We start from the raw sequence: 21,554 nt of genomic DNA, 5'->3' as shown, positions 1-21,554 counted from the left end.
AACTCCGGGACTTGCACGGCTCGTCCCACCAGCACCAGGGCACAGGAGAAGGCACGGGACACTAAAGCGGCGGGATTTGCACAGGGGACACGAGACATCAGGGAGCAGCCAGCAGCAGAGCACACGAGGCAGCAGGCACCAGGGAACACTGTGTCCCCTGCCGCTGCTGCGGAGTGCACCCGGCAATAGCACCGGTCCCTGAGGGATATTAGGGGATAGAGAGCACCAAGTCACACCAGGGAACACTGGAGCACGAGGGCACCTGTGGCAGCAGAGTGCTGGGGGTCCTAACTGCACACCGGGGACATGGTGCCCTGACTCACGAGGGGGCAGAGGGTCCCAAGGGACAGCAGGCAGCAGAGGCGAGTGGAGTTCAGAGAGTTTAATGAGCGCAGGACAAACCCCGATTCCCCCCATCCCCCCACCCCCCAGTGCCTGGCCTGGCCCACACCCCCAGGCCAGGCCCCCCATGACACCCTAGTCGACTTCTTCCATGCTGCTGTAGGAGGGGGCTGGGCGCTCGGCGGGGCTGGCAAAACGCTCGGGGAGGCCTTCCGCAGCCAGCGGCGGGGCTCCTTCGGGGGCCAGGCCGGATCCGAACGGCACCGGGGGCAGTCCCTGCAAGCAGAAGGTGGGCATGAGAGGGAGACTTGCACCCTGCCCACCCATCTCCCTCCCTGCTCCCGGGGAGCTGCAGAGGTGCCCGGGAGTGACACAGCCCCACACGCAGAATGTGCAGCCCCTGGGCTTGGAGAGCAGCAGCTGGTGGCAAACCCCAGGGCAGGGCAGAGGGAAGCAGCGTGCCCAGGGACAGGGCAGAGGGAAGCAGCGTGCCCAGGGCTGCTGGAGGCAGCCCCTCCGGCCCGGCAGGAGGGCCAGGCCTCAGCACTCCTGCCCCAGGGCGGAGCACAGCCCTGCACCCCAGCACGGGCGGCAGTGACGGGCCACAGGCACGCTGCCAGTGCCTGCCGGAGGTCTGAGGAACAGAGCAGGGCCAGAGGGGATTTCCAGGGCTGAGAGCACTTTGTCAGGTCTCACTGCCGGCCACCCACCGCCGGTGAGGTCAGGCAGGTGCAGGCAGCGGCTTGTGGGCCCCAAGGCTGGGGTGCCAGCAGCAGTCGGAGCAGAGGTCAGCCCACTGGTGCCGGGCACTGACTCAGACCCACGAGGCCGGCACCGCGGGTGAGCGGGGGAAGCTGCTGAGACCCAGGGCTGCAGACAATGAGGCGACTGTTCCAGGACAGGCACCTCATGACCACGGCACAGCCCTGCCGTGCTCCCCGGCTGGGACCTGCTTGGGAGGGGAGTAAACCTCAGCACGTGGAGGAGGGGTGTGGGACAGAGGTAGGGGGAGTCCAGCTCAGGCCCTGGCCTGAAACACAGAGGAACCCCTTCACTGCAAAGCATCCCTCCCAGGCCAGCTGAGGGCACTGCCGGCAGAACAGCAGTGGAGACGGAAAAGAAAGTCACAGGGCTCTGAAGTCACCTCTCACACCCAGATACGCCAGAGCCGTCTGAGCCACACGCAGCCAAGGGCAACACGTCTCAATGTCAGACACGGTTGGAGTGGCAGCCTGTGCCCCAGCCTCAGGGGACTGCCTGCTCCTGGCTCTGCCGGGCTCCCCACACCCTGCACGTGTCCCATGAGGCTACCACTGAACAGCTGGGACTGGAGCCCAGCCTGTGCCCCATGGCACGGGCAGGCGGAGCTCACTCCTGAGCCTGCTGCCACACAAGGTGCACCAGGCACCCAGCAAAGCCCAAGGGATGGTTCTGGTGCCAGCTGGGTCACATAGTGGCCTCAGGTGACCCCAGTGTGGAGTCCTCACCTCTGTGTGGGAGTCCCAGCACACAGGACAGGAATGCTGCATTTCTTTGGAAAACCTGGCTTTATTAATGCACCATGGCCATATCTGTGCTCCCTGACCCCACGCCTCTCCCGCAGCATGGGCAGCTGGTACCCTCGCAAATGAGGTGCTGCACCACACTGCCCTGAAGAGACCAACTCCCCCAGATGCTACCAGCACACAGCCCCACGGTGCCCACCATGGGCACCTCAGTCTGGATTGTCAGGCTCCCTGGCTGTCTGGGGCTGAGCAGGGAAGCACACAAGCCCCTGGTGACAAGCCCGTCCAGCCCCAGCACAGGAGTGTGGCACACACTCCCAGCACACAGGCAGCTGGCACCAGAAGGCTCAGCAGAAGGCTAGCAGGGCAGACTGGGCTAGCCAAGGATAACCCAGCCCCAGGGGAGCTCAAGGCTCCTGCAGCAGCACAGCTGAGAGAGGTGGCCAGCCAGGGCCCGTGTCAGGGCATCCTGCCCTTGCTGCAGCCTCCCGGCAGGTCTCCATTTCCTTCTTGAGAGCCAAGCAGAGATGGTTGATGTGCCCACAGGGCTCTCAGGCCCCAGCAAGGCTGCAGCAGCAACGTCCCTTCTTGAGCAGCAGGTAGCCTTGAGGCCTGCCCCACTCCCAGTGGGCAGTAAGGAAGGGCAAAGGAGCTTCTGGTTCTGGGCTGTGCCTTGGCAAAGTAGCAGGCTGGCCACACAGGCCTGCCAGCTGGCACAGGAGATGCCAGAGCAGACAGACAGGAGCCAACAGCCCCATGTTTCCCTTGGCGAGTCTTTCCCAGCGATTTCTGTCCTGCTGCCTCATGTCTTGGTCTCAGAGCGTCCTAGGACGGCGCGTGCCCTGGCGGCCCTGCTCCCGCAGCTGGCCACGCGCCTGGGCCTATCTCCAGCGGGGCTGGTAAATGAGTGGGTAGAAGACGTTCAGGAAGAGAGCCACAATTGCAGCCGTGGTGGCCAGGACAAAGTATCTGACGCAGCCTTCATCTGGGTGCTGGGGGGTGCCCGGACTTCGCTTCTGGCCACAGGGCCTCCAAGAGTTTCTTGCAGGCCTTTGGGGTGCCTCAAGCTGCAGCTCTTGTTCTTCAGCCTCCAGTTCCTGCCAGATCAGAGAAGCCTGCGATGTGGAAACCTGCGTCAGCACTTGGAGAACACAACGGGCAACACCCCTTGCCATCCCCCGGGGCAGGCGGCTGCCTGCAAGCCCAGCCCCGTGCCCAGCCAGCCCGCCTCCCCATGCAGCACCGTCGCGGTCGCGCCCGCCCCCGCAGCTCTTCGGGGTCTCTGGTGTGTGGGGCTCCGCTGGGTGGCTCTGTGGGAGGCAGCACGGGCAGGGTCTTCACGGGACTGCGGGGGGTGAAGCCAGCAGCTGGATCCCGATGGAGCAGACGCGCTTGCATTGGTGGGTCCGGGAGGCAAGGGAGCAGGCAGCAGCCAATCACAGCCCAGCTTCTGTGATCCCAACAGGATCTTTGACATGACAGCCAATCCAGAGCCAGCTGGAGCAGCAGGAGCAGGAGGCGCAGTGCCAGTACAGCCAGTCACAGCTCTGCTTTGGAGGGTAGGAATGCTCTGACAACCAATTGTAGCCCAGGTTCCAGGAGGATTTTCCACAGGCAGCCAACCACAGCTTGGCCCTTCATGGCGGTGATCATGCAGAGCAGCCAGTCAGGGAGCAGGTAGGTCTCTGGAGGGCGCAGGTGGTCCAGGGTGCTTGGGGACCTGCTGAGCCCCACTGGGATCCAATGCATCCCATTACTGCAGGGGAACCGGTGCTGCAAGAGGCCCAATGAGCCCCAGTGCCACAGAGCAACCTGATGAACCCCAGTGCCATGGGGCATACAGTGAGCCACAGTGCCAGTTCAGTCCCTGAAGCCTCTCACCACCAGTGTGTGAAAAGCAGCACGGCTTTCTCATTGCTCAGGGTGTCCCCAGTGAGTGGGGCTGCTCCAGAACACGCACGCAGGGCAGGAACAGCCCAAGCAGGTAGACACCAACATGCCAGACAGCCCTGCCGGCCTCCGAGACAAACAGCTTGTCCTCAGGCAAGAGAGCAGAGCTGGGATGCCTAACCAACACCAGGCCAAGGGGAGGATGAGCCAGAGGGGCAGGGAGGCCAGGCCAGAAGGGCCCCTCAGGGCACACATGTGCAGTCATGCTGGAGATGAACTGAGCATTGTCCTCAGACTCTGTGGGCCCACAGAGGTGCTGAGCATGGAGGGAACGTCTGCAGCACAATGGTGCATAGGATCTCACCAGGTGGGCACCAGCCTAGGCCTTCCTGACTTTCACAAGAAGATCAGTGCAGCCATTCCCTACCACTGAAAGCATTCTGAAAGCACCCTGCCGTCTGGCCCACCCCCGTCCCTCCCTCCCAGGCCACCCAGCAACAGAGCTCGCTCTGGCAGGTTTCTCTACAGCACCCTGTGAAGGCTGCCAGGCCTCTAGCTCAGCACTGGCATTTACCTTTTTTGCACTTGGCTTGGCCCTGAGTTGGGCCCCAGTAGAAAGTGTTCCCCACCCTGCCTTGAAAGTAGCTTCGGTGGGCAAGTTCTTACTGCTCCCTGGCACGACCAGATCCTACTGCACCGCTCACAGCCCCTTCTCCAGTGCAGACCCCAGTGAGGCTGTGCCCCCTTCTTCCTCTTCCAGTGCCCTCCCATCAGCACTTCCACACTGATGATGAAACCAGCTCTCCTGTGAGCCCTCAGGACAGGGACTGTCCCAAGCCCACAGTGAGAACAAGGCAAGACAGGCTCCAATGCCCAGCTGACGCAAGCTCTCTGGTATCAAAGGGATACAGGCACTGCACCACAGCTGCACCAGGCTCTGTGAGTGCAGGTAAAGACAGGCAGGGCCCTGCACGAGGGCCCCTGAGCACATTTCAAGGCTCCGTGGCTCCAACAGCGGCGAAAGGGACGCGAGTGCTCACCTGGCTGGCAGCAGCTTCGGCAGAGGGGGTGCGCTCGGCGCGGTGGTCTGAGGGATGTCCTGGCAGGGGTCTCTCCACAGGAGAGTTCCTCCGGCGGTAGAAGAGGACATAGGCGTATCTGGTCACCACCTGGCTCTCATCCACCGTGGTGACTGTGCTGTCGTCAAAGAGCCGCCAGCCTGAGGAGGAGGCAGGGTTAAGCAAGCAGACAAGTCACGGCTGCGGGAGCAGAGGGGTGGCCAGGGGGACAGATGCTCACCCACATCGCTGCGCTGGCTGTTCTTGTCGTTGGGCAGGCGGGCGTACGCTGTGTAGTGCCCTCCAATCATGCCTCCATAGTGGTTGATCACAGCATACAGGTCGTACATAGGCAGCTGCTGCTCACCCTTCCGACCAATGCAGAACTTGCTCAGGTCCAGACTCCTGTAGAGAGACACAGTGACTGTCAAGGGTGATCAGTTTTATGCAGGCTGGGTTGCAGGTCAGCAGAGGCAGTGCCAACCCAGGCACATCATCCCCTGGGCTCTCACCGGACAGGAAAGTCCACCATGTCATTGATCTTGTCCCTCCAAATAAAGCTGCGGAAGGAGAAGCGCTTGAGCTGGATGATGAGGACGTTGGGCAGCCGCCACAGCATCAGCTGCTTGGAAGCCTCGCGGTGCTGCTTGCACTTGGGGCAGTACCTGGGGGAAGAGTGTGCTCGTTACTGGCATGGAGAGAGCCTCAGTCCCTGCAGCCCAGCTCAGCCCCAGGGTCCCCACATGCAGGGCTGGCAAACGGTATGTGGGAGGGCTCAGCCTGCTCTGTCAAGGGCAGGCCAGTATGGCCCTGCAGAGCATTAGCTTTGCTCCCTGCTGGCTTAGCCCTTCCGAGTGCACGGGCAAAGCCAGCCCATTGTTCCTGGCTGCCAGCAGAAACAGCGTGCAGGCCTGGGCAGCTCCTGGAAAACCCCTGCTGCTGTCTGGGCCTGTTGGCTGGAACCCACCCTGCTGCCTTCCTCACCACGCTTCCTCTGGGGCCAGGACTTCAGGCTTCGTGAAGAGATTGAGGCACTGCTCCAGGGTGAAGTGGCCAGCCCGGGCTGCTTCGCTGGCTGAGCCTGGATCCTCCACACACTCCAACTCCTTGGATTCTACCAACACAAATTCCTTGAGGCGCTCATTGTTCTTCCACACCAGGGCAAGGGAGCAGTCGTCTGTCAGATCCAGGGGGATGTCACCTGTGAAGGGGCACAGACCTCAACACCTACCTCACCAGGTTAGACCAGGCCACCTTGCTGGAGCAATCCTGCCCATCCCAGTTAGATACAGAAATCAAAAAGTGCTGCCAGAAAGAGACAGGTACCCCCCTGGCTAGGTTCATCTTGCAGAGCCCCTCAGCCTGCAGGGTGCAACACTGGCACAGCCCTCTCATCAGCAGCACCCTCACAAACAGCACTTGGTGTGGACGTTCTATTCAAACAAAGAGGTGACCCAGAGATCACAGACCCTCTGAGAATACATGAGGTTGGAAGGAATTGGCCTATTTGCTGATGAGAGCAGGAATGTCATACCCAAGAGGAGCTTCTAGACAGAGGCTCTGTGCAGTAGAGCCCTTCCCTCCCCTGTCATATGCAGCTTTTACTGTCCAGTGTGGACACCTGGGCTCATCTCATCCCAGGCAGATCCACTGCCCTCCCAGAGGCTGTAAGGGATGAAGGTGGTGCTTTACAGGGCTCTGGCTCACCTTTATCTTCCAGCTTGTGCTCTCGGTTGGCGGCGTCGATCTTAGTGATGTAGAACTGCGTGGCGCGGGCACTCAGTGAGTCTGGAGTGTGTTGGTACCCAGGGATGGCAGCTGTGAAGAGGCAGGGACAGATTTGTGGTGGCAATGCCTGTCTGCCCTGCGTAGGGGCCAAGAATTTGCAGCGCCCCCACCCCCACCTCACATGCTACGGCCTTGAAGGGACACAACCACGTGCCCGTGTCCTTGACTATTTTTAGCAGGCGCCTGCCCCTGGCAAGCTGTGCTCCTCTGCCTGCCTTGCCCCTTCACTGCACATTGCTGCCATCCTGAGACGAGTGTCTGGAAACGTGACAGCCAGGCAGCCGAGCGCGAGAGGCTGGTCCCATGCAGCTGAGTCAGAGCCAGCCAAGTGCTTTGCTCACAGCCCCCAGGGGCTCAGCCTGCACCAGCTCTGCCTTGCTCCCACAGGACTTCTGCCAGCCCCTGCATTCCCACCTCTCCCACAACAACACAGCACTCCAGCCTCTGCTCATCAGGTCTCTGCTCTACACCCTGGGCTTTGCCAGGGCAGGGCAGAGCGTGGGTAGACAGGCATTTCAGGTGAGGCAAGAGTGCCAAAACAAAGCTCCCATGTCCTCATCTGTGATCCCAAGAGTCTCCAGACCAAGCTCACAGGTGTAGAAGAGATGCTGTGCTGGAAGGTCACCCCAAGGAGGGAAAATTGCCCGAGGTCCTGGGACAGACACAGCCAGCGCTTCAGCACCTCTTACCTTCTGGCTTGAGGGCTCTCTCATAGGACGGCTCCTTCTCACAACAGCTGTCACCCTGCGACTCCATGTGCTCAGAGAACCCTGAATCCAAGCTCAGGAGGGAACTCCTGGCTGTCAGGACTTTGCTCCGGACAGTGGTAGTATCCCCCATCTCTGGCTGCAGCTCAGGCACAGCTGGGGAGAGCGGGGGCTCCTGAGGGAGGCTGGAAACCCTGTCCCCATCTCCCAGCTCGGGGGCAGAGGTGGCTGCTGCACAGCTGCTCTTGGCCAGGGGCTCCAGCTTGTCCGAGTGCAGAGGCTGCAGCCCCTGCTCCGGTGACATCCGGCCCAACTGGAACGGAGGCTGGAACACGCTGACTGAGTACCTGGGCATGGAGGTGGGAGTTAGAGCTGGCCAGACACGGGGCTGAGCTCAGCTCCAGGCAGAAGCACCCTCCTTCCCCAGACTCTCACCTGGCGTAGCCTTCCAGCAGCTGGGCCAGGCGGGCGTAGGTGAGGCGGGACTCGGGCACGCTGATGAGGAAGGGGAAACCGATGTTCTCAGGACGGCACGAGGCCTTGTGGTCTGGCCAGTGTGTTTTCTGACATGCCCTGTAACACATACACGGCATGTCAGACATACATACAGCCCCTGCTGAACTCAGCATCCTTGAACAGCCTGGGAAGAAGCAGTGCAGGGCCAGAGGAGTGTGCTGGGGACAAGGGGAACACCAGGAATTCAACTGGCTCCATCCCAAAGGGCAGATCCATCCCACCTTCTCCCAGCAGGCAGAGCTCTCCCACCAGCCCTTCACAGCAGGAGATCCTCCATCCCTGCCAGGCACCAAGCCAACTCACACGTTGCAGTAACCAACTCGATAGCACCTCGTGCAGCGCTTGAGCTTCTCATCCTCTGGCAGCTGCTTCTTCTGGCAGGCTGCACACTTGGCGACAGGGCCACTGGGCACCTGTGGACGCTGCAGGAGAAAGGACCCGTTGGACAGGGAAGGGCACCTGGGCAGGACAAGGTGGGCATTCATGCTGGCTGTAGCTAACTGCCCTTGTGTGCAGTTCTGCCCCTCCTACTCAGGGCTCAGCCTTCCTGCATCCCTCCCAGCAATCCCGATATGCTTTCTTACCTGCTGGACCTGCAGCTCCACCACACGCTCCTTGGCCAGCTCTGGGGACAGCACCTCAAAGCACAGCAGCAGGTCCGTTGGCGAGACTGTGTCTAGTGAGTTAGAGGGCAGGAACATGCGGTGGAAGTGATTCTTGATCACCTGCCAGGAAAGCAGTGGAGCATGGCCGTGTGAGGGCTGCCCTATGTGTCCTCTCCTCAGAGAGCCACAGACCACTGTCTCACAGTGAGCTGTGGGAAGAGCAGCAGCCCAAGGATGCTGTGCTCATCTCACCACGTCACAAGGGAAAGATGGACATCCCCAGGCCCTACTATGGTGGCCCAACCCTCCAGAGGAGGTATCTGCCCAGCACTCTCACCTCAGCCAGGCGCAGGTTCTCTGGTTTCACACGCACACTGTGGGCAACCGAGTCAAGCACCTCCATGGCACTGGAGTTCTCCTTGCTGATACTCACAAGGAACTGCCACCGAGAAAGTGCCACATTAGTCACAGCACACTAAGGCATGAAGGCCGTTACTCAACACAGGGCTTAGCCAGTTGGCACATGACCAGCTGCCCGGGGCACCTCCAGGAGCCTTCTTCGGCTCCCTCCCCAGGGTAAAGGTATCCTTTACCTTGATGGGTTTCTTGTGTGGCTCCTTTGCAAAGTAGTAGACAGTCAGCACCTTTTGCTTCTGTGGGAGGGGCACGGGGAGGTACAGGAAGGGGTCAAAGGTAATAGACACCTGTAGAACAAAAACACACTCAGCTGTGGGAAGTGCTTGTGGCTGAGCAGCAGATCCAATGGACCCACCCTTGCCCTGTGCTCTCTGAGTGTCACGAGCCTACTTCTGCACAACCAGGACAGGGACAGAACCTTCAGGGCTGCCCTACCTTGGAGCACATCGGGCAGACGAGCTTGGATTTGTACTGGCCCTGGAAGAGGTCTACTATGAACGAGTCATTCCTCATCTTGTGTCGTTGCCAAGCCTCCTCAGCTACCACCTGCAGGAAGAAAGGGCTTAGCACCTCATTAAACCACCCAGGCTGCTCTCCCCGGTGACTCTGGGGGAGGAACACCCTCACCTCATCAGGCCTCCCATCCGAGTCAACAGTCTCTGTGTAGGGCTTGTTCTGGATGCGGTTGAGGTCCTCGTGCAGGCCATCGAGCAGGAAGGCCATGAACTCCTGAGCATCATGCTGGGCATAGCCAGTGAACTGGCTGGCCTTGCTGGCCACAATTGCCTGTGGGGAGCACAGCAGTCAGGGCTGGTCAGCAGAGCTCTGGCAGCACTGCCTGCCCCATGCACAAACCCTGGCTGCACCCACAGCTCTCTGTGGCACTTGCAGGGCAGCCAGGTGCCCACAAAGGAATGCTGGAGACCCATAGCTACTCCTGTAAGCACCAATGCCAGGGGCCCTACCTTCAGTTTAGAGGGCTGGAAGGCATGGTGTGTGCCCTTCCAGAGTGCTCTGAGCAGCATGGCAAAGCCGATGGCCAGGCGTCCACCCGTCCCCAGCGGGTTGTTGTAGTTGATTTCTGACTCAAAGGACCGATCTGCAAGAGATGCAGGAGTTCAGGGTGGCTGCTGGCTTCATCCAAGTGGTCAAGCTCTGCTGGACTCCCCGTGTGGGCTCACCATGGAAGTAGTCACGCAGCTCCCGGGTGTTGGACAGGGACTGGATGACGCTGTTCATGAAGCAGGTGTTGCCCAAGTTCACCAGACCTGTGAAGCCAGGCAGGCAGACCTTCTTCTTCTCATCCTCATCCTCATCATCCTCCACGCTCTCGGCACTCACTGGGCTGTGTGTCATTGGTGGCACCATACATGTTGGTTTGGGCTGCCAAAGCAGAGGCAGGTGTGAGGGTGTGGCACTCAGGGAGTGTCTCTGGGAACACCAGAGGAACTCAAAAGCCCAAGAAAACCCCTAGAGAGGGTTGGAGCCATCACACCATCTCCCACTTGGACTGGGACAGACAGGCCAACAGTTGCCCCCAATCCTGCCAACTATGAGTGAGGGGCACCACCTCCTCCTCCAGGAGTACTTCAGTCTCCAGAGTGGCACTGAGGAGGTGTCTCTCTTTCCCCTATCCAGGTCAGACCCAGTGTGACCACACTCACCGAAGGAATGTGTGGCTCTTGCTTCACTGCCAAGTGCTCTGGGCCCGTACGGGCTGCCACACCATCCAGAGCCCCATCTTCCACACGTGGCTTCTCTTTGTCGCTGGTTCGGGCCTCTTCCTTGCTGGAGAGGGGGTGCTGGTTACTGCCCGGAGGGTTCTTATCCAGAGGGGTAGGGCCTGTAGGCATGGCAACCTTTGCACCACCCACTGCACCTTAAAAAGGGGGAAGGGTGGGCCTGTGGTTAGCAGCACCATACACTGCCCACACTGGGGCTGAACTGTTCAGTCCACACTTACACAGGCTCTCTCCTACCTGTGAGCAAGGGAAACAGCAGTGCCCTTCCCGTACACTTGGCTCACACCCTGCCTCACGTCCCTCCCACCTGCACCCACTCAGCCCCTCTCCTTCCCCACCATCCCGTGCCAGAGGATCCAGCGGCAGCTGGCAGTGGTGAGGAGGGCCCATGGCACCCTGCAGTGCAGCAGGCAGGCAGGACAGAAGGCAGGACAGAAGGCAGGACAGAAGGCAGGGTGCAGACCTCGTGTGGCTGGAGCCTCCAGCCCCCCCCAGCGCTGGCTCTGGCGTTTCTTCAGGCAGACATCGATGCGAGACACCGTGAAGTTGTACGTGCACTGGTCCGGCTCAATAAGGTTCCTGCAAGGCACAAAGCAAGTCAGAGATGCCCCAGACCCCACAGCAGCCTCAGACATGCCAAGGCCTTTGCATGGCAGACCCATAGCCTCCAGGCAGTAGGGACCCTGCTAGCACTAATCCTGAGGTAGCCCTGACACAGCAGGGTGGAAACCCTCGAGCCTGGCCACACTGAGCACACAGAGCATCCCTTTTCTGACAGATCCATTCTGCTTGGCTCTCTCCTGCTGCACATCCTACCCAAAGGGCACACAAGCTGGTCTAGCTCTGTCCCCAAGAGCTCTAGAACAGCCTGGGGCAAACTGCAGGCAAGGAGACGCTGGAACTTCCTCCCCTGCAAGTGAGCACACAGCCAAGGCAGAGCAGGCTCACAGCACCAGTGCAGCATGGTGTAAGTGAAACCTCCAGATGAGGAAACGAGCATTCCCCATACAGAACCTCCAGATGGGACTGGCTCCTGCTCCAGCTCTGCACTCTCACCTCCCCTGCCCTGGCGTGGCTTAGTAGGACAGGACTCATACCTGAGCTTCACCTGCCACCGGAACACCGTGTGGGGCCCACAGCCAGGATGGAGACGAAGGAAGTTCGTATCACTGCAGAGAAATTGGGAGTGAGCAGAGGTGAACAAACAAGCAGCCCAGCTGCAATCAGGAGCTCTGCAGCAGCCTGGCATCATCCTGAGGCAAGCTTGTACCTCGTCTGGAACACTAGTGTGAAGTCTTGTTCCCGGAACAACACTTTGGATGTCTCCTTGTGGATCTCCTTCACATAGACATGCACCACCACCAGATCATTGCCCTTCTCATATGAGTCATTCTTGACAAAGGTCAGGCTTACAAAAGGCTCTGGCTCTGAGTAAGGAAAACCACAGAGAGAGAAGTTATCTTCCTTGCATGTTGGGGCTGCAAGCTAACCCAGGAAAGGTCCTGAGCAGATGGACCTTCCTGACCAGGCTCACCCCATGGGCTCTGGCCACTCACCATCAGCTGCTGCTTCCAGAGCCACGTCGTCCTTGGACCAGTCCCTCTTCTCACCATCCCTGCCCATGGGAGGGGTGGCCACTGGGACGGCCTTAGAGCTCTCTCCCAGGATGGGCAGGCAGTCCCGGCTCCGTAAGGCCTCAGTAGGGCTGCCAGGCTGCAGGACTCTCTTCTCAACACAGGAGGCAACACGATGAGGGAGCACCTCTGTGGTAGCTGCAAGAGGTGGCATCTCCACGGGAACACTCTCTTTGGCCAAAACCACAGCCTTTCAATGCAGAAACACACAGTGAAACACAGACACTGTCACCCCTGAGCTGCCCTGGCCCACCCACTGCGGCTCCTGCCAGCCAGTCAGGCACAGCTCCATACCACCTGCTTCCCCCACACATCCCATGCCAGCCCAGCCCCACTAGCACCACAGCACAGCAACTGCAGGGTCCTCACTTCACCCTCTCCTCCACCACAGGTTCTCCTGTCAGCCCTCAGCATCCCGGAGCCCACCTCACCCTCATCAGCAGGGCTGGCTCCAGCATCCCCCGCACAGGGCAGAGGAAGCAGGGGCACCCTGCCCAGCCAGGTGCCCAGGTACCTTCTCGAGTGGCAGCGCGAGGTCTGCCAGGGCCGCGGGTGCATCAGCCTGGCTGGCTCTGCCATTGCGGCGGCTGCCGGCCCTCGTGCCGTGCCCCTTGCTGGGCTCTGTGCCCCCGCTGACCCGGGCGTTCGGCTCCTCTTCCGTGGGAGCCACTTTGAGGTACACTGCCCGCTTGGCACTGGGGCCACTCTGTGTCCCTGGGCTGGCTGGGCTCTTCCCTCCCAGGACCTCGCTTCTTCCTGGAGCACGCTTGGGGTTGGAGGGCTCCCGCCGGGATCTCGGTGGCTCTGTGCCTTCAGCCTTCGGCTCTTCAGGGGTCAGCTCTGCAGAAGCAGCCTTCTCCTTGCCGTTCTCCCAGCACGCAGCCCCTTTGGCCACTTCTTTGGATCCGTCTTTCCTTTTTTTCTGTAAAAAGCAATGCAGCACAGTGGGAAGGTACTCAGGTAGCACCATCTTTCAGGATCCCTATCAACCCCTCACCCTCACTCTCCCTTCCCAGACTGCACCAGGACTGTACTCCAGAACCTGGGAAGGCACGGCAGGCAGAAACAGGGGTATGACTCCCTGGGACAGTGGCAGATGGCTCATGCAGCACGTAGATGACTGATGTGTCCCATGCTGCTCCCTGGGCAGCTCAACAGCAGGGAGCTCGGAGCTCACCCCAGCTCCCCAGGGCTCCATGAGTTCACTTAACAGACAGATCATTCCCTCCTTACCAGAAGTGAAGACCAGTTATGGAGTGGGATCTTCTTCTGCAGCACAAGCTGGAGAAAGTTGCCCTTCTTGCACTGGATCTTGCTGCAGGAGCTCTCAATCTCCTCATAGAACTGACAGCTCCACTGGCGCCCGTCTGTAAAGCAGAGGGGAACCAGTACCTCAGGCAGTGCTCCAGGCAGCTGTCACCTAACCCACAGCCCCCTTTCACCTGCCCCCAGGATGAAGGAAGCACTCATTCAGAGCCAAGAAGGCTGCAGGCAGGCTGCCACCATACCCCAGAAGCCTTCCAGGGCTCCAGCCAGCTTCCCTGAACTTGCTTTGTACATCTGGCTGGCCTTCTTCCCAGCGGGAAGGCCCTGGGCCTCCCCACCCTCAGAGGCACAGTCACTTTTCCAAAGAATACCCGGCACTGACTCAGCCATCCCAGCAAGCAGGGGACAGAGACAGAGACGCACTGGCGCGGCCGTGCACACTTGGTCACTTGGCACAGAGGCCAGCTCCTGTCCTCCCCAGCTCTACAATGCTCTCCTATCGTTCCTGTCTGCTGCCTGACTGTGTGCCAGCTGAGAGCAGGGCATTGCCTCTGAGGGAAAAGTTTGATGTCTGCCTGCAGCAATCCCGTGCTTGGCCCAGAGCTGTGCCAAATCCCAATGGACAAATGCTTGCAGCAGTTGCTCCATTCCCATACCTGGTAGTTTGACCACACAGTCGGTGTCAGTGAAATCAGCACGTACATCCTCTGCCTTCAGAGCTCCAGTGCCCAAATTCAACTTGATAATGATCTCATCGGCATTCTGCTTCCAGTCCAGCAGCAGCTCTAGGAAAAGGGAGGGAAATGTCACCCACTTGCTGGGGAATGAGCCTGAAGTGCCCACTCCTTGGCTGGGGAACACAAGCCTGAATACACACGCAGTTAAGGAGGTCACCGCAGGGAACACAGATCAGGACAATTAAAAGGGACCTGCCCTCATCAGAGAGGCCACAAACAAGAACACATCAGCAGGGCAGATGAATCCCAGTGGGAACCAGAGAGATCAGAAAGGCAGCGCTGTTCTTGGCAGTGCCACAAGCAGCAGTGGCAGCTGGGAAGAGAGGGTGGCTCCTGCCAACGACAAAGCAATTACTGCTTTCCCAAGGAACGAGGAAGCCACAGAATTACTCTGGGGGATTTAGGTGGACTCTGACCACAATCAGAAATTGCCACTTCCCCTTTGCATATGCAAACCAAGCAGCCCAGCTGCAACCATCAAAGCACTGTACTCCTGCCAGGTGAGCGTGGCTAACAAGGATGAAAGATGTGCAGGCTGGCCAGGGGGAAAGTACGCTGTAACGGGTGAGAAAAGAGTGCAGCACTGATACTCTGGTGCAGGCAGAACTTCCATTGTGTGCCTGCCACACTCCAGGTGTGGCCTTTGATGCCCTGAAGTCTTCAACACAAGGAAATGATTTTGATCACCTTGACTTCAATCAGGTTTGTTCTACCCCTGGAGCACAAGGACATCCTACTCTGTCCTCAAAGCAGGCCTGGACTGAGACAGAAACCAGCCAATGCTGCCCACAAGGTGACACAGCTTGAGATGTTCCCAGCACAGCATCATGTCCTACTCAGAAACAAGCAGAGCAGGTGTCAGCAGCAAGGTGTCCCAGGCCTGTGCTCAGTGACACTGTGACACCTCGGTTGCAAGCAGCCAGCCACATACCCAGGGCCTCTTCCTTGCAGACAGCCTTTCTCTGCCCCTGGGAAGGCCACATACTGTTAAGATAAACACTGAGGCAAGGGAGTGCTCACGTTAGCTCTGCTCAATGCCAGAGCACTGGACAACAAGGTGAGAGCTTCAGATCCCTTGGCAAGGGCACTCCATGGCCATGCAGTGACAGCTGGCACACACCTCCACTTACCCTCCTCTGAGTCCTTCTCCTGGGCAGTCTCAGCCTGCTCGAGCTCAGGGCGAGACACTGGTGGGCAGAGAAGCAGAGTGCAGCCAGGTCTGTCATTCTGTCACCTCACAACATAGGCCAGCAAGCTGATGCTGAAAATTTCACACATCACCTCTTTCTACCCTGAATCTGTGTCCAGGCCTTTCATCCTGCATGTGCTGCCCACCTCCCTCCTCTGCTTTCTCACATTTCTCCTTCCCCAGAGTCCTGCCTGCAGCACTGCAGCAAGTCAGTGCCAGGACAGCTGCTCTGGGCCACACCACCATATCCTACTCTAAACAGTACCAGAGTGGGAGCAACACAACAATTCTGCACCATGTAGGCACTGCTTTTTTGAGGCACATCTCATTGTGAGCTTTTGGCACCCAGGCTCAGCTGTGTTGCCCAGCTCAGTTCACCAGGTCCCCGCCTCCAGCCATATAGAGGAGTCCTGTCTTGATCTGACAGAAAGAACCTGGTGTTTGGTCATGCTCAAACTAATTCTGCTGTAACCAGAGAACCACGTGGCCCAGCTGCACTTTAACATTTCCATTCCTGCACAAGCTGCCAATGTCCACATCTGAAAACCTCCTTCCAGATCAGGGTGGGGAACCAAACTGACTTGACACCTAATCCCTGCCACTCACAGAATTATCTCCAACAGCCAGAAGTGTCTCCAGGCCTGCTCTAGCCCCACAGGACAGTGAACTCTGCCAGGCAAGGAACCGAAAGCGACAGCACCTTCTCCTGAAGCAGAGAAGTAATGGCAACAGGAACTGTGGTCTCCACTCGAGAACACTCAGAGGGCTGTCACTGCCTCCCTTGACTGGCTAAAAACCAGTAGGAAACTGCTGCTGACCACCACAGCCACTGGTGCAAAGGTGCTGGTGGGGCTGGCAGCGTGAGAAGCATGGCAGTAGCACTGCCTGGAGGATCTACAGCCCCTCACCACCACTCACAGAGGGGACAGGGGCAGCATGGCTGCCCTCAAGATGGCCCCCACGTCAGAGGATGCAGAGTCAAGCCCTACCAGAGGCACAGTCCTCCCACACAGAGAAAGCACAGTGCTGTGCTCTGCACCGTGGGATTTCACATCAGGGACTGTGCCCGGCCGCTCTGGCAGACCTCGCCAAGCACTCAATTACCTTGGCCTATAAAACACCCTGTGATTTTGAGGTTACAATAATCATAACAGAGCAGGCACAGCAATCAAACAGCTTCCCAGAGCCACAGAAACTCTTGCAGGCATCCTGCCCACAGGCATTCCCTGCACCCGAAGCAACATTTTTGTCAAAGGATACAAGACAGTTACAGAAGGAATTACTCTACAGCAACTACTTCACCTGAGCCACACCCTGTTCTGACTCAGAAGCTAAAGCACCAGCCCCACCCGCAGGCCTTGCACTCCTGGTCACTGCCTCACAACACTGGCCTCAGCAAACTGAGGGGAAAGAAGCAGCACTGCCTCCTGCTGCAAGAGCACTCACAGGTTTCAGTTCCACTCTCGCTGGATTGGGGCAGATCAAACCCAGTCCAAAGCAGAGTCTAGAAACAATCACCAAGGCCAGCTCCAGACTTTAGCTAACAAGGCCACAGGCCCAACCTTCCTAACATTGCTGGGGCTAAGTAGTGCCCAAAGGAAGGAGGTTACAGGTCCAGGGAGGACACTGTGTCGAAGAAGATCCCACATCACATGGGTTACCATAAGCTGCAGGAAGTGATTAGTCAAATCTGCTTATCCTGCAGCAGATGGCTGAGAGGCTCCCAGGCTGCGAGGCTGAGACACCACAGGCCTGCTCACCAGGGATGCTGAGGGGCTCTCACCTTCCTTGCTTTCCTGATTGGCTCGATCCTTTTGCTTCTTCTTGTTGGTGGCATCATCCAAGCCCCGAGACGCTCTCCTCTGGCCAGGGGCATTTGTGCTGCTGGACATTTTCAGCCGTTTGGAGGACACAAACAGCCCGCCGGGGTCGCTAATGGAGTCTGGGTCAGGGGTGCGACGTTTTCTTCCTGGCCCAGCTATCTTGGCGACTCTCTGTGGTCAAACTCTCTGGCAAGGAAGTAATGGCCTAAAGAGAGGAAACAGCAAGCATGGCAGGAGGAGCAGGTGGAAAAGGCCCAACAGCAGCAGGATCCACTCTTTGCCTCAGGGCGGTGCCCTTACATGACCTTCACCATGTTGTTTATGGGAAGCCCCATGCAGCACTCAGTGAGGAAACCTACCTCATCACAGCTGCTACAATGCTTACTGCCAAAAGCATGGGCTTGTCAGAGCTCCCAACATACAATCAGGGGTCTTCAGTATGTGGCACGCATTAAAAACCTGGAAAGCAAGTGTCATGCTCATGGCTCCCACTATAGCAACACCGGCCCAGAGCAGCTGCTGGCACTAACACCCCGAGACACAGCTGAGGGCAAGGACATGAGGAGGCCTGGATCTGCAAAACTGAGCCTCCAGAGTCAACGGGGGGAGCCTGTCACACAGCTTGGAGAGACAGCTATTTCAGTCAAACAGTGTCCTGTGCAACAGCGCCAGAATAGGAGCCAGTAACACCCTAAGAAGGAAGCAGGCCTGGGACAGGCTCCCATGACAGATGAGAGCAGAGCTTCCTGGCAAAAGGAGAGTTCCTCCCCCTTCTCCCACTAGCTGGGAACTTAAACAGCATGACTGCACCTTGAATATTTATCTCCCAGCCAGTTTACAGACAGCGTCAGCGGGGCCTGGCCTGGAAACAGGACACCTCTGCTCCTCGTGGCCCAGGAAGAGAGTAGGCTGAGCAGGGCATGTAAGTTGTTCACCCTGCCCCCTTTGCAGACATGCCCTCTCTACAAAGCCAGCTCCCCAACAGGGTTTGGGAGCTGCTGGCCCAGGTGCACTCATCAGTGTCACCCCACAGTGTTCAGGGCTTTGAGAGAGCAGAGCCAAAACAACCCCTGAAAACAGTCCCACTGGAGGTGCCTCCATGGAGGCGGTGAGAGCAGAGAGCTGGGAAGGTTTCCTCCCTCGCTGCCCTGGCTGCACACCCTGACCCTGGCAGTGCCTGCCAGCCTGCAGGGGTTTGCAGCACAGAAACAGGCCCAGCCACTCGGATCCTGCCCACCCCCAGGTGCCAGCTGCCTGCCACAGCTCCCAGGGCACCGTTTCACACGCAGCCCACGGCCCAGCTCCCATGTGAGGACGTGGAGCCAAGCCCAACAACACCTTGGCCTAGCCCAGCTCCCCTGAGCCAGCCTCTCCTCCAGTGGGAGGCAAGCTGTCCCTCGGGAACACCCTGTTCTGCCTGCACCCATGTGCAAGCACAGACCCCTCGCTGTGCATGGGCACAGCCATGGCAGAAGGCAGCTCCAAGGGAGGCACCCTGACAGAGGAAGGACACTGCCAGCTCTGTCCTGCTGGCCCCATGTTGCCAGGGCATTTGTTGCCTAGAAATGTCTGGGGCAACAAGCAACCACAAATGTGGAGCTGCAGCCACAAACCGAGAGGAAGCCCAATGATCAAAGCAGCCTGGGGTTCCCTCAGCTCTGGCAAAGCCAGCCCCATGACCGGTGCTGCATCCAAACCACTCCTCTCAGGCCGACCCACCCTCACCACCAAGAACCACTGAAGCCAAGTGAAAAGCTGTGTCCAGCCCAACTGCCTGGCACAGACAACTCCTGCCACCCACGGTGGAGAGGCCCAAGTGATCTGGAGACTGAGATGCTGAGAAGGGTCCAGCATCAGTCCCAAAGAGCTTGAAAGAGTGGGAGGGCAGCAGCAGCACCCCCATGCTGCTGCACTCACTGGGTCTCTCCAGGATGCAGAAGCATTTCTGGCTCCAGATGGAATGGGAAGGGCCCCCACAGCAGGGAAAGTGGCAGTGATTCACCAGGCTAGGCCTCTGATGCCAGCTGCAGGCTGTCACTCAGCTCCAGGCCCCTGGTGCTGAAGAAGCTCACCTGGGCTTGGCAAACATGGGAAAGCATTTTTTGTTGTATTTCTTCTGCCTCCAGGGTGAAAACCCCAGGAGAAATAGGACTCAAGAAACAGTGACTGCTTCATGCAGGGTCAGGAGAGGCCCTGCCCTGCACCTCCAAAGGGGTGGCAGAGGATAACTGCTGGGCAGGGCTGAAAGCAAGCTCTGAGAAGGGTCCTGGAGGGCTGAGAAAGGACAGGCCTCTGCCCAAGAAGGGGTGAGGAAGAGAGGCGGGGTTGCATGGCTGCTTGTCACTGCTCCAGGAGAAGCCTGCTGCTCTCACGCCTCGCTGAGGCTCAGCTCCCCCGGGTGCTTTGCTGCCAGCCATTCCTCACAGCAGGCAGGAACCAAGGGGGCTGGAGCTCTGCCCATTGCAGCTGCCAGACTGATGGCAGCCCGAGGCTGCTGCACACACCCCAAGGTTTTGGAGGAGTGAAGGGAAAGCACAGGTTCCTCAGAGATTAAATAGGTGAATAAGAGACTTTTTGCCACCAGGAAACGCTCCCACGGGCAGCACGTTCAGCCCCTGGGTGCACAAAGGTTTTGGCACCACTCCTGTTAGCACAGCAGGAGTCACTGCAGGGGAGAGATGGCGCAAGGCTGCTCTGGCTAGATGCCAGGTGAACCTCTGGGACGCACCTGATGAGCTGGGCACTCCCACAAAACCTTACTCAATCCCCAGAGCTAGGGAAGCGTGGCCATGCTGCTGCAGGGAGCAGAAGTGCTTCCCTGTCCTCTGCTCTCCCTGCCTTTGTGCTGTGGGGTGAACCAGATCCAGATCCAGCCGGGGATTTCTCCTAACCGTGTCTTGCCCCCGAGCAGTTTCCCAACCCAGCTCATGCTGAGACTGCAAATATTTTGACTGGCCAGAGGAAAGGGAGCAAGAGGCCAAGGAGAAGGGCCACTCCTCCCCAGAGCAGCACCAGACCAGGAAGGACAGCACAAAGGGCTCAATGAGATGCAATTTGTGTCCCGTGCCTGGGGCAGGTTTGGCAGGAGGAGCTCCCTGATTCTTGTCCACAGCACTCCCCATCAGTGCCCAAAGGCCTTTCCAGGGGTAGCTGCAGACAAGGTTGGCTATTCCAACAGCATCATCTTTCCAGGGACTTTTGGATCCTCCATGTCCTAAACGCAGATAACATAAACATGTCCCCCATGTACACAAATACTTCAGTCACCTTCTGTTTCTTGCTCCCCTGAGGGACCAGAAATCCCAAGGCTCAAGCTTGACTTTTATTTTTGTTTCTGGGCATGCCTGACACACGGGTGGAGCCAGGGCAAGCACAGAGTCCCTGGGGCAGCTACTCAAGCCGGCACTGTCACACAAAATGTTTGCAACCCACGTGAAAATCACTGTGCACCCAACGCAGTGTGACAGCAAGGAGCCTTTGCTGAGTGGGGAACCCGGCAGGCCCAGCTCCCTCGTTCTGGGAACGATCACCGAACCACAGAACGGTGTGAGCTGGAAGGAAACCTTGGAAATCACCCAGCTCCAACCCGCGGGGCACGGGCAGGGATAGTGATGAGAGCGTTCGGACAGCAGCCGGCGGCTCCGGCCTCCCGCGCGCCGCTGCCCGGCCCCAGGCACCGAGAGAGGGCAAAGGGAGTGCGAACGGTGTTTGTGTGACCGGTGTTTGTGTGTGAGCGGTGTTTGTGTGTGAGCGGTGTTTCTGTGGGCGGTGTTTGTGCGAGCGGCCCCGGCGGGCAGAGCACGAGGTCACCGCGCCGGCTCCTGCCCGGGGCTGCCGCGCTCGGCCCGTCCTGCCGAGCACCGCTCTCAGCCCCCCGGGCCCAGCTCTGCCGCCCCGCACGTTCTCTCCGCTCAGGCCCGGCACAGGCCGCCGCCACCGCCATCCGCTGCCTGCCTCGCTCTCCGCCGCTCCGGCTCCCGTGCCCACGGGCCGCATCCCGGCCTCCCGCCGCCCCCGGGCCCTGCCCGCCGCTGCGGCCCTCACCCCGCGCTGGCCCAGGCGCCGCTCGCCGCCCCCGGGCCCCGCCGCCGCCCCGGCCCGGCCGGCCCGGCCCTCCCCGCACTCACGGCCCCGCCCGCCGCTCCGGTCTGTTTGTGCCGCGCCGAAGTTCCGAGCGGGCCGACAACGGAGACAGGCCCGAGCCCGTGACGCACTTCCGGGAACCGCCGGGCACGCCCACGTGACACGGGAGCGAGGGATGGAGTCACGTGACGCGGGCCGGGGGTGGTGCCGGCGCGTTCCCGCGGCACCGGGAGCGCGCGGGGGCGCCGGGCT

The 21,554-nt window shown here is 59.4% G+C and overlaps 1 protein-coding gene across 9 annotated transcripts; it reads right to left on the bottom strand.

The window, feature by feature from the left end:
• Positions 1–454: 454 nt before the first annotated feature.
• Positions 455–21,443, bottom strand: USP19 (ubiquitin specific peptidase 19). Of its 9 annotated transcripts, XM_063164855.1 has the most exons (28): positions 21,347–21,436; positions 17,579–17,678; positions 17,180–17,424; positions 15,338–15,394; positions 14,127–14,255; positions 13,438–13,571; positions 12,719–13,126; positions 12,127–12,394; positions 11,841–11,997; positions 11,668–11,739; positions 11,034–11,149; positions 10,493–10,707; positions 10,010–10,211; positions 9,794–9,927; positions 9,456–9,614; positions 9,264–9,374; positions 9,005–9,115; positions 8,749–8,850; positions 8,391–8,531; positions 8,110–8,228; positions 7,726–7,863; positions 7,273–7,637; positions 6,503–6,613; positions 5,780–5,996; positions 5,308–5,460; positions 5,037–5,200; positions 4,778–4,956; positions 1,871–2,962 (listed from the first exon to the last, which is right to left on the bottom strand). In XM_063164855.1, exons 3-28 carry the CDS (start codon positions 17,286–17,288, stop codon positions 2,729–2,731), a joined length of 4,305 nt encoding a protein of 1,434 aa, XP_063020925.1. In that variant the 5' UTR covers positions 17,289–17,424; positions 17,579–17,678; positions 21,347–21,436; the 3' UTR covers positions 1,871–2,728. The 9 variants fall into 9 exon arrangements, with proteins under 9 accessions (XP_063020930.1, XP_063020932.1, XP_063020925.1 ...); XM_063164860.1 differs by lacking the exons at positions 1,871–2,962; positions 17,579–17,678 and adding an exon at positions 455–618 and having other exon boundaries at positions 21,347–21,443; XM_063164862.1 differs by lacking the exons at positions 1,871–2,962; positions 17,579–17,678 and adding an exon at positions 455–618 and having other exon boundaries at positions 10,493–10,701; positions 21,347–21,443.
• Positions 21,444–21,554: the final 111 nt, after the last annotated feature.

The sequence above is a fragment of the Melospiza melodia genome, chromosome 10 (assembly GCF_035770615.1).
Source record: "Melospiza melodia melodia isolate bMelMel2 chromosome 10, bMelMel2.pri, whole genome shotgun sequence".
In the NCBI taxonomy this organism is placed as follows: Eukaryota; Metazoa; Chordata; class Aves; order Passeriformes; family Passerellidae; genus Melospiza; species Melospiza melodia.
The sequence above is the reverse complement of the archived record's forward strand: the minus strand, read 5'-3'. Positions and strand labels throughout refer to the sequence as shown.

What these genes read in the sequence shown, in the direction of transcription:
- USP19 (XM_063164854.1), bottom strand. Translation starts at nt 17,288, where the DNA reads ATGTCCAGCAGCACAAATGCCCCTGGCCAGAGGAGAGCGTCTCGGGGC. An exon ending in TCTGCCCGATGTGCTCCAAG is followed by an intron (nt 9,116 to 9,263) that starts GTAGGGCAGCCC and finishes TTTGTTCTACAG; the next exon opens with GTGTCTATTACCTTTGACCC. An exon ending in CACACAAGAAACCCATCAAG is followed by an intron (nt 8,851 to 9,004) that starts GTAAAGGATACC and finishes TCTCGGTGGCAG; the next exon opens with TTCCTTGTGAGTATCAGCAA.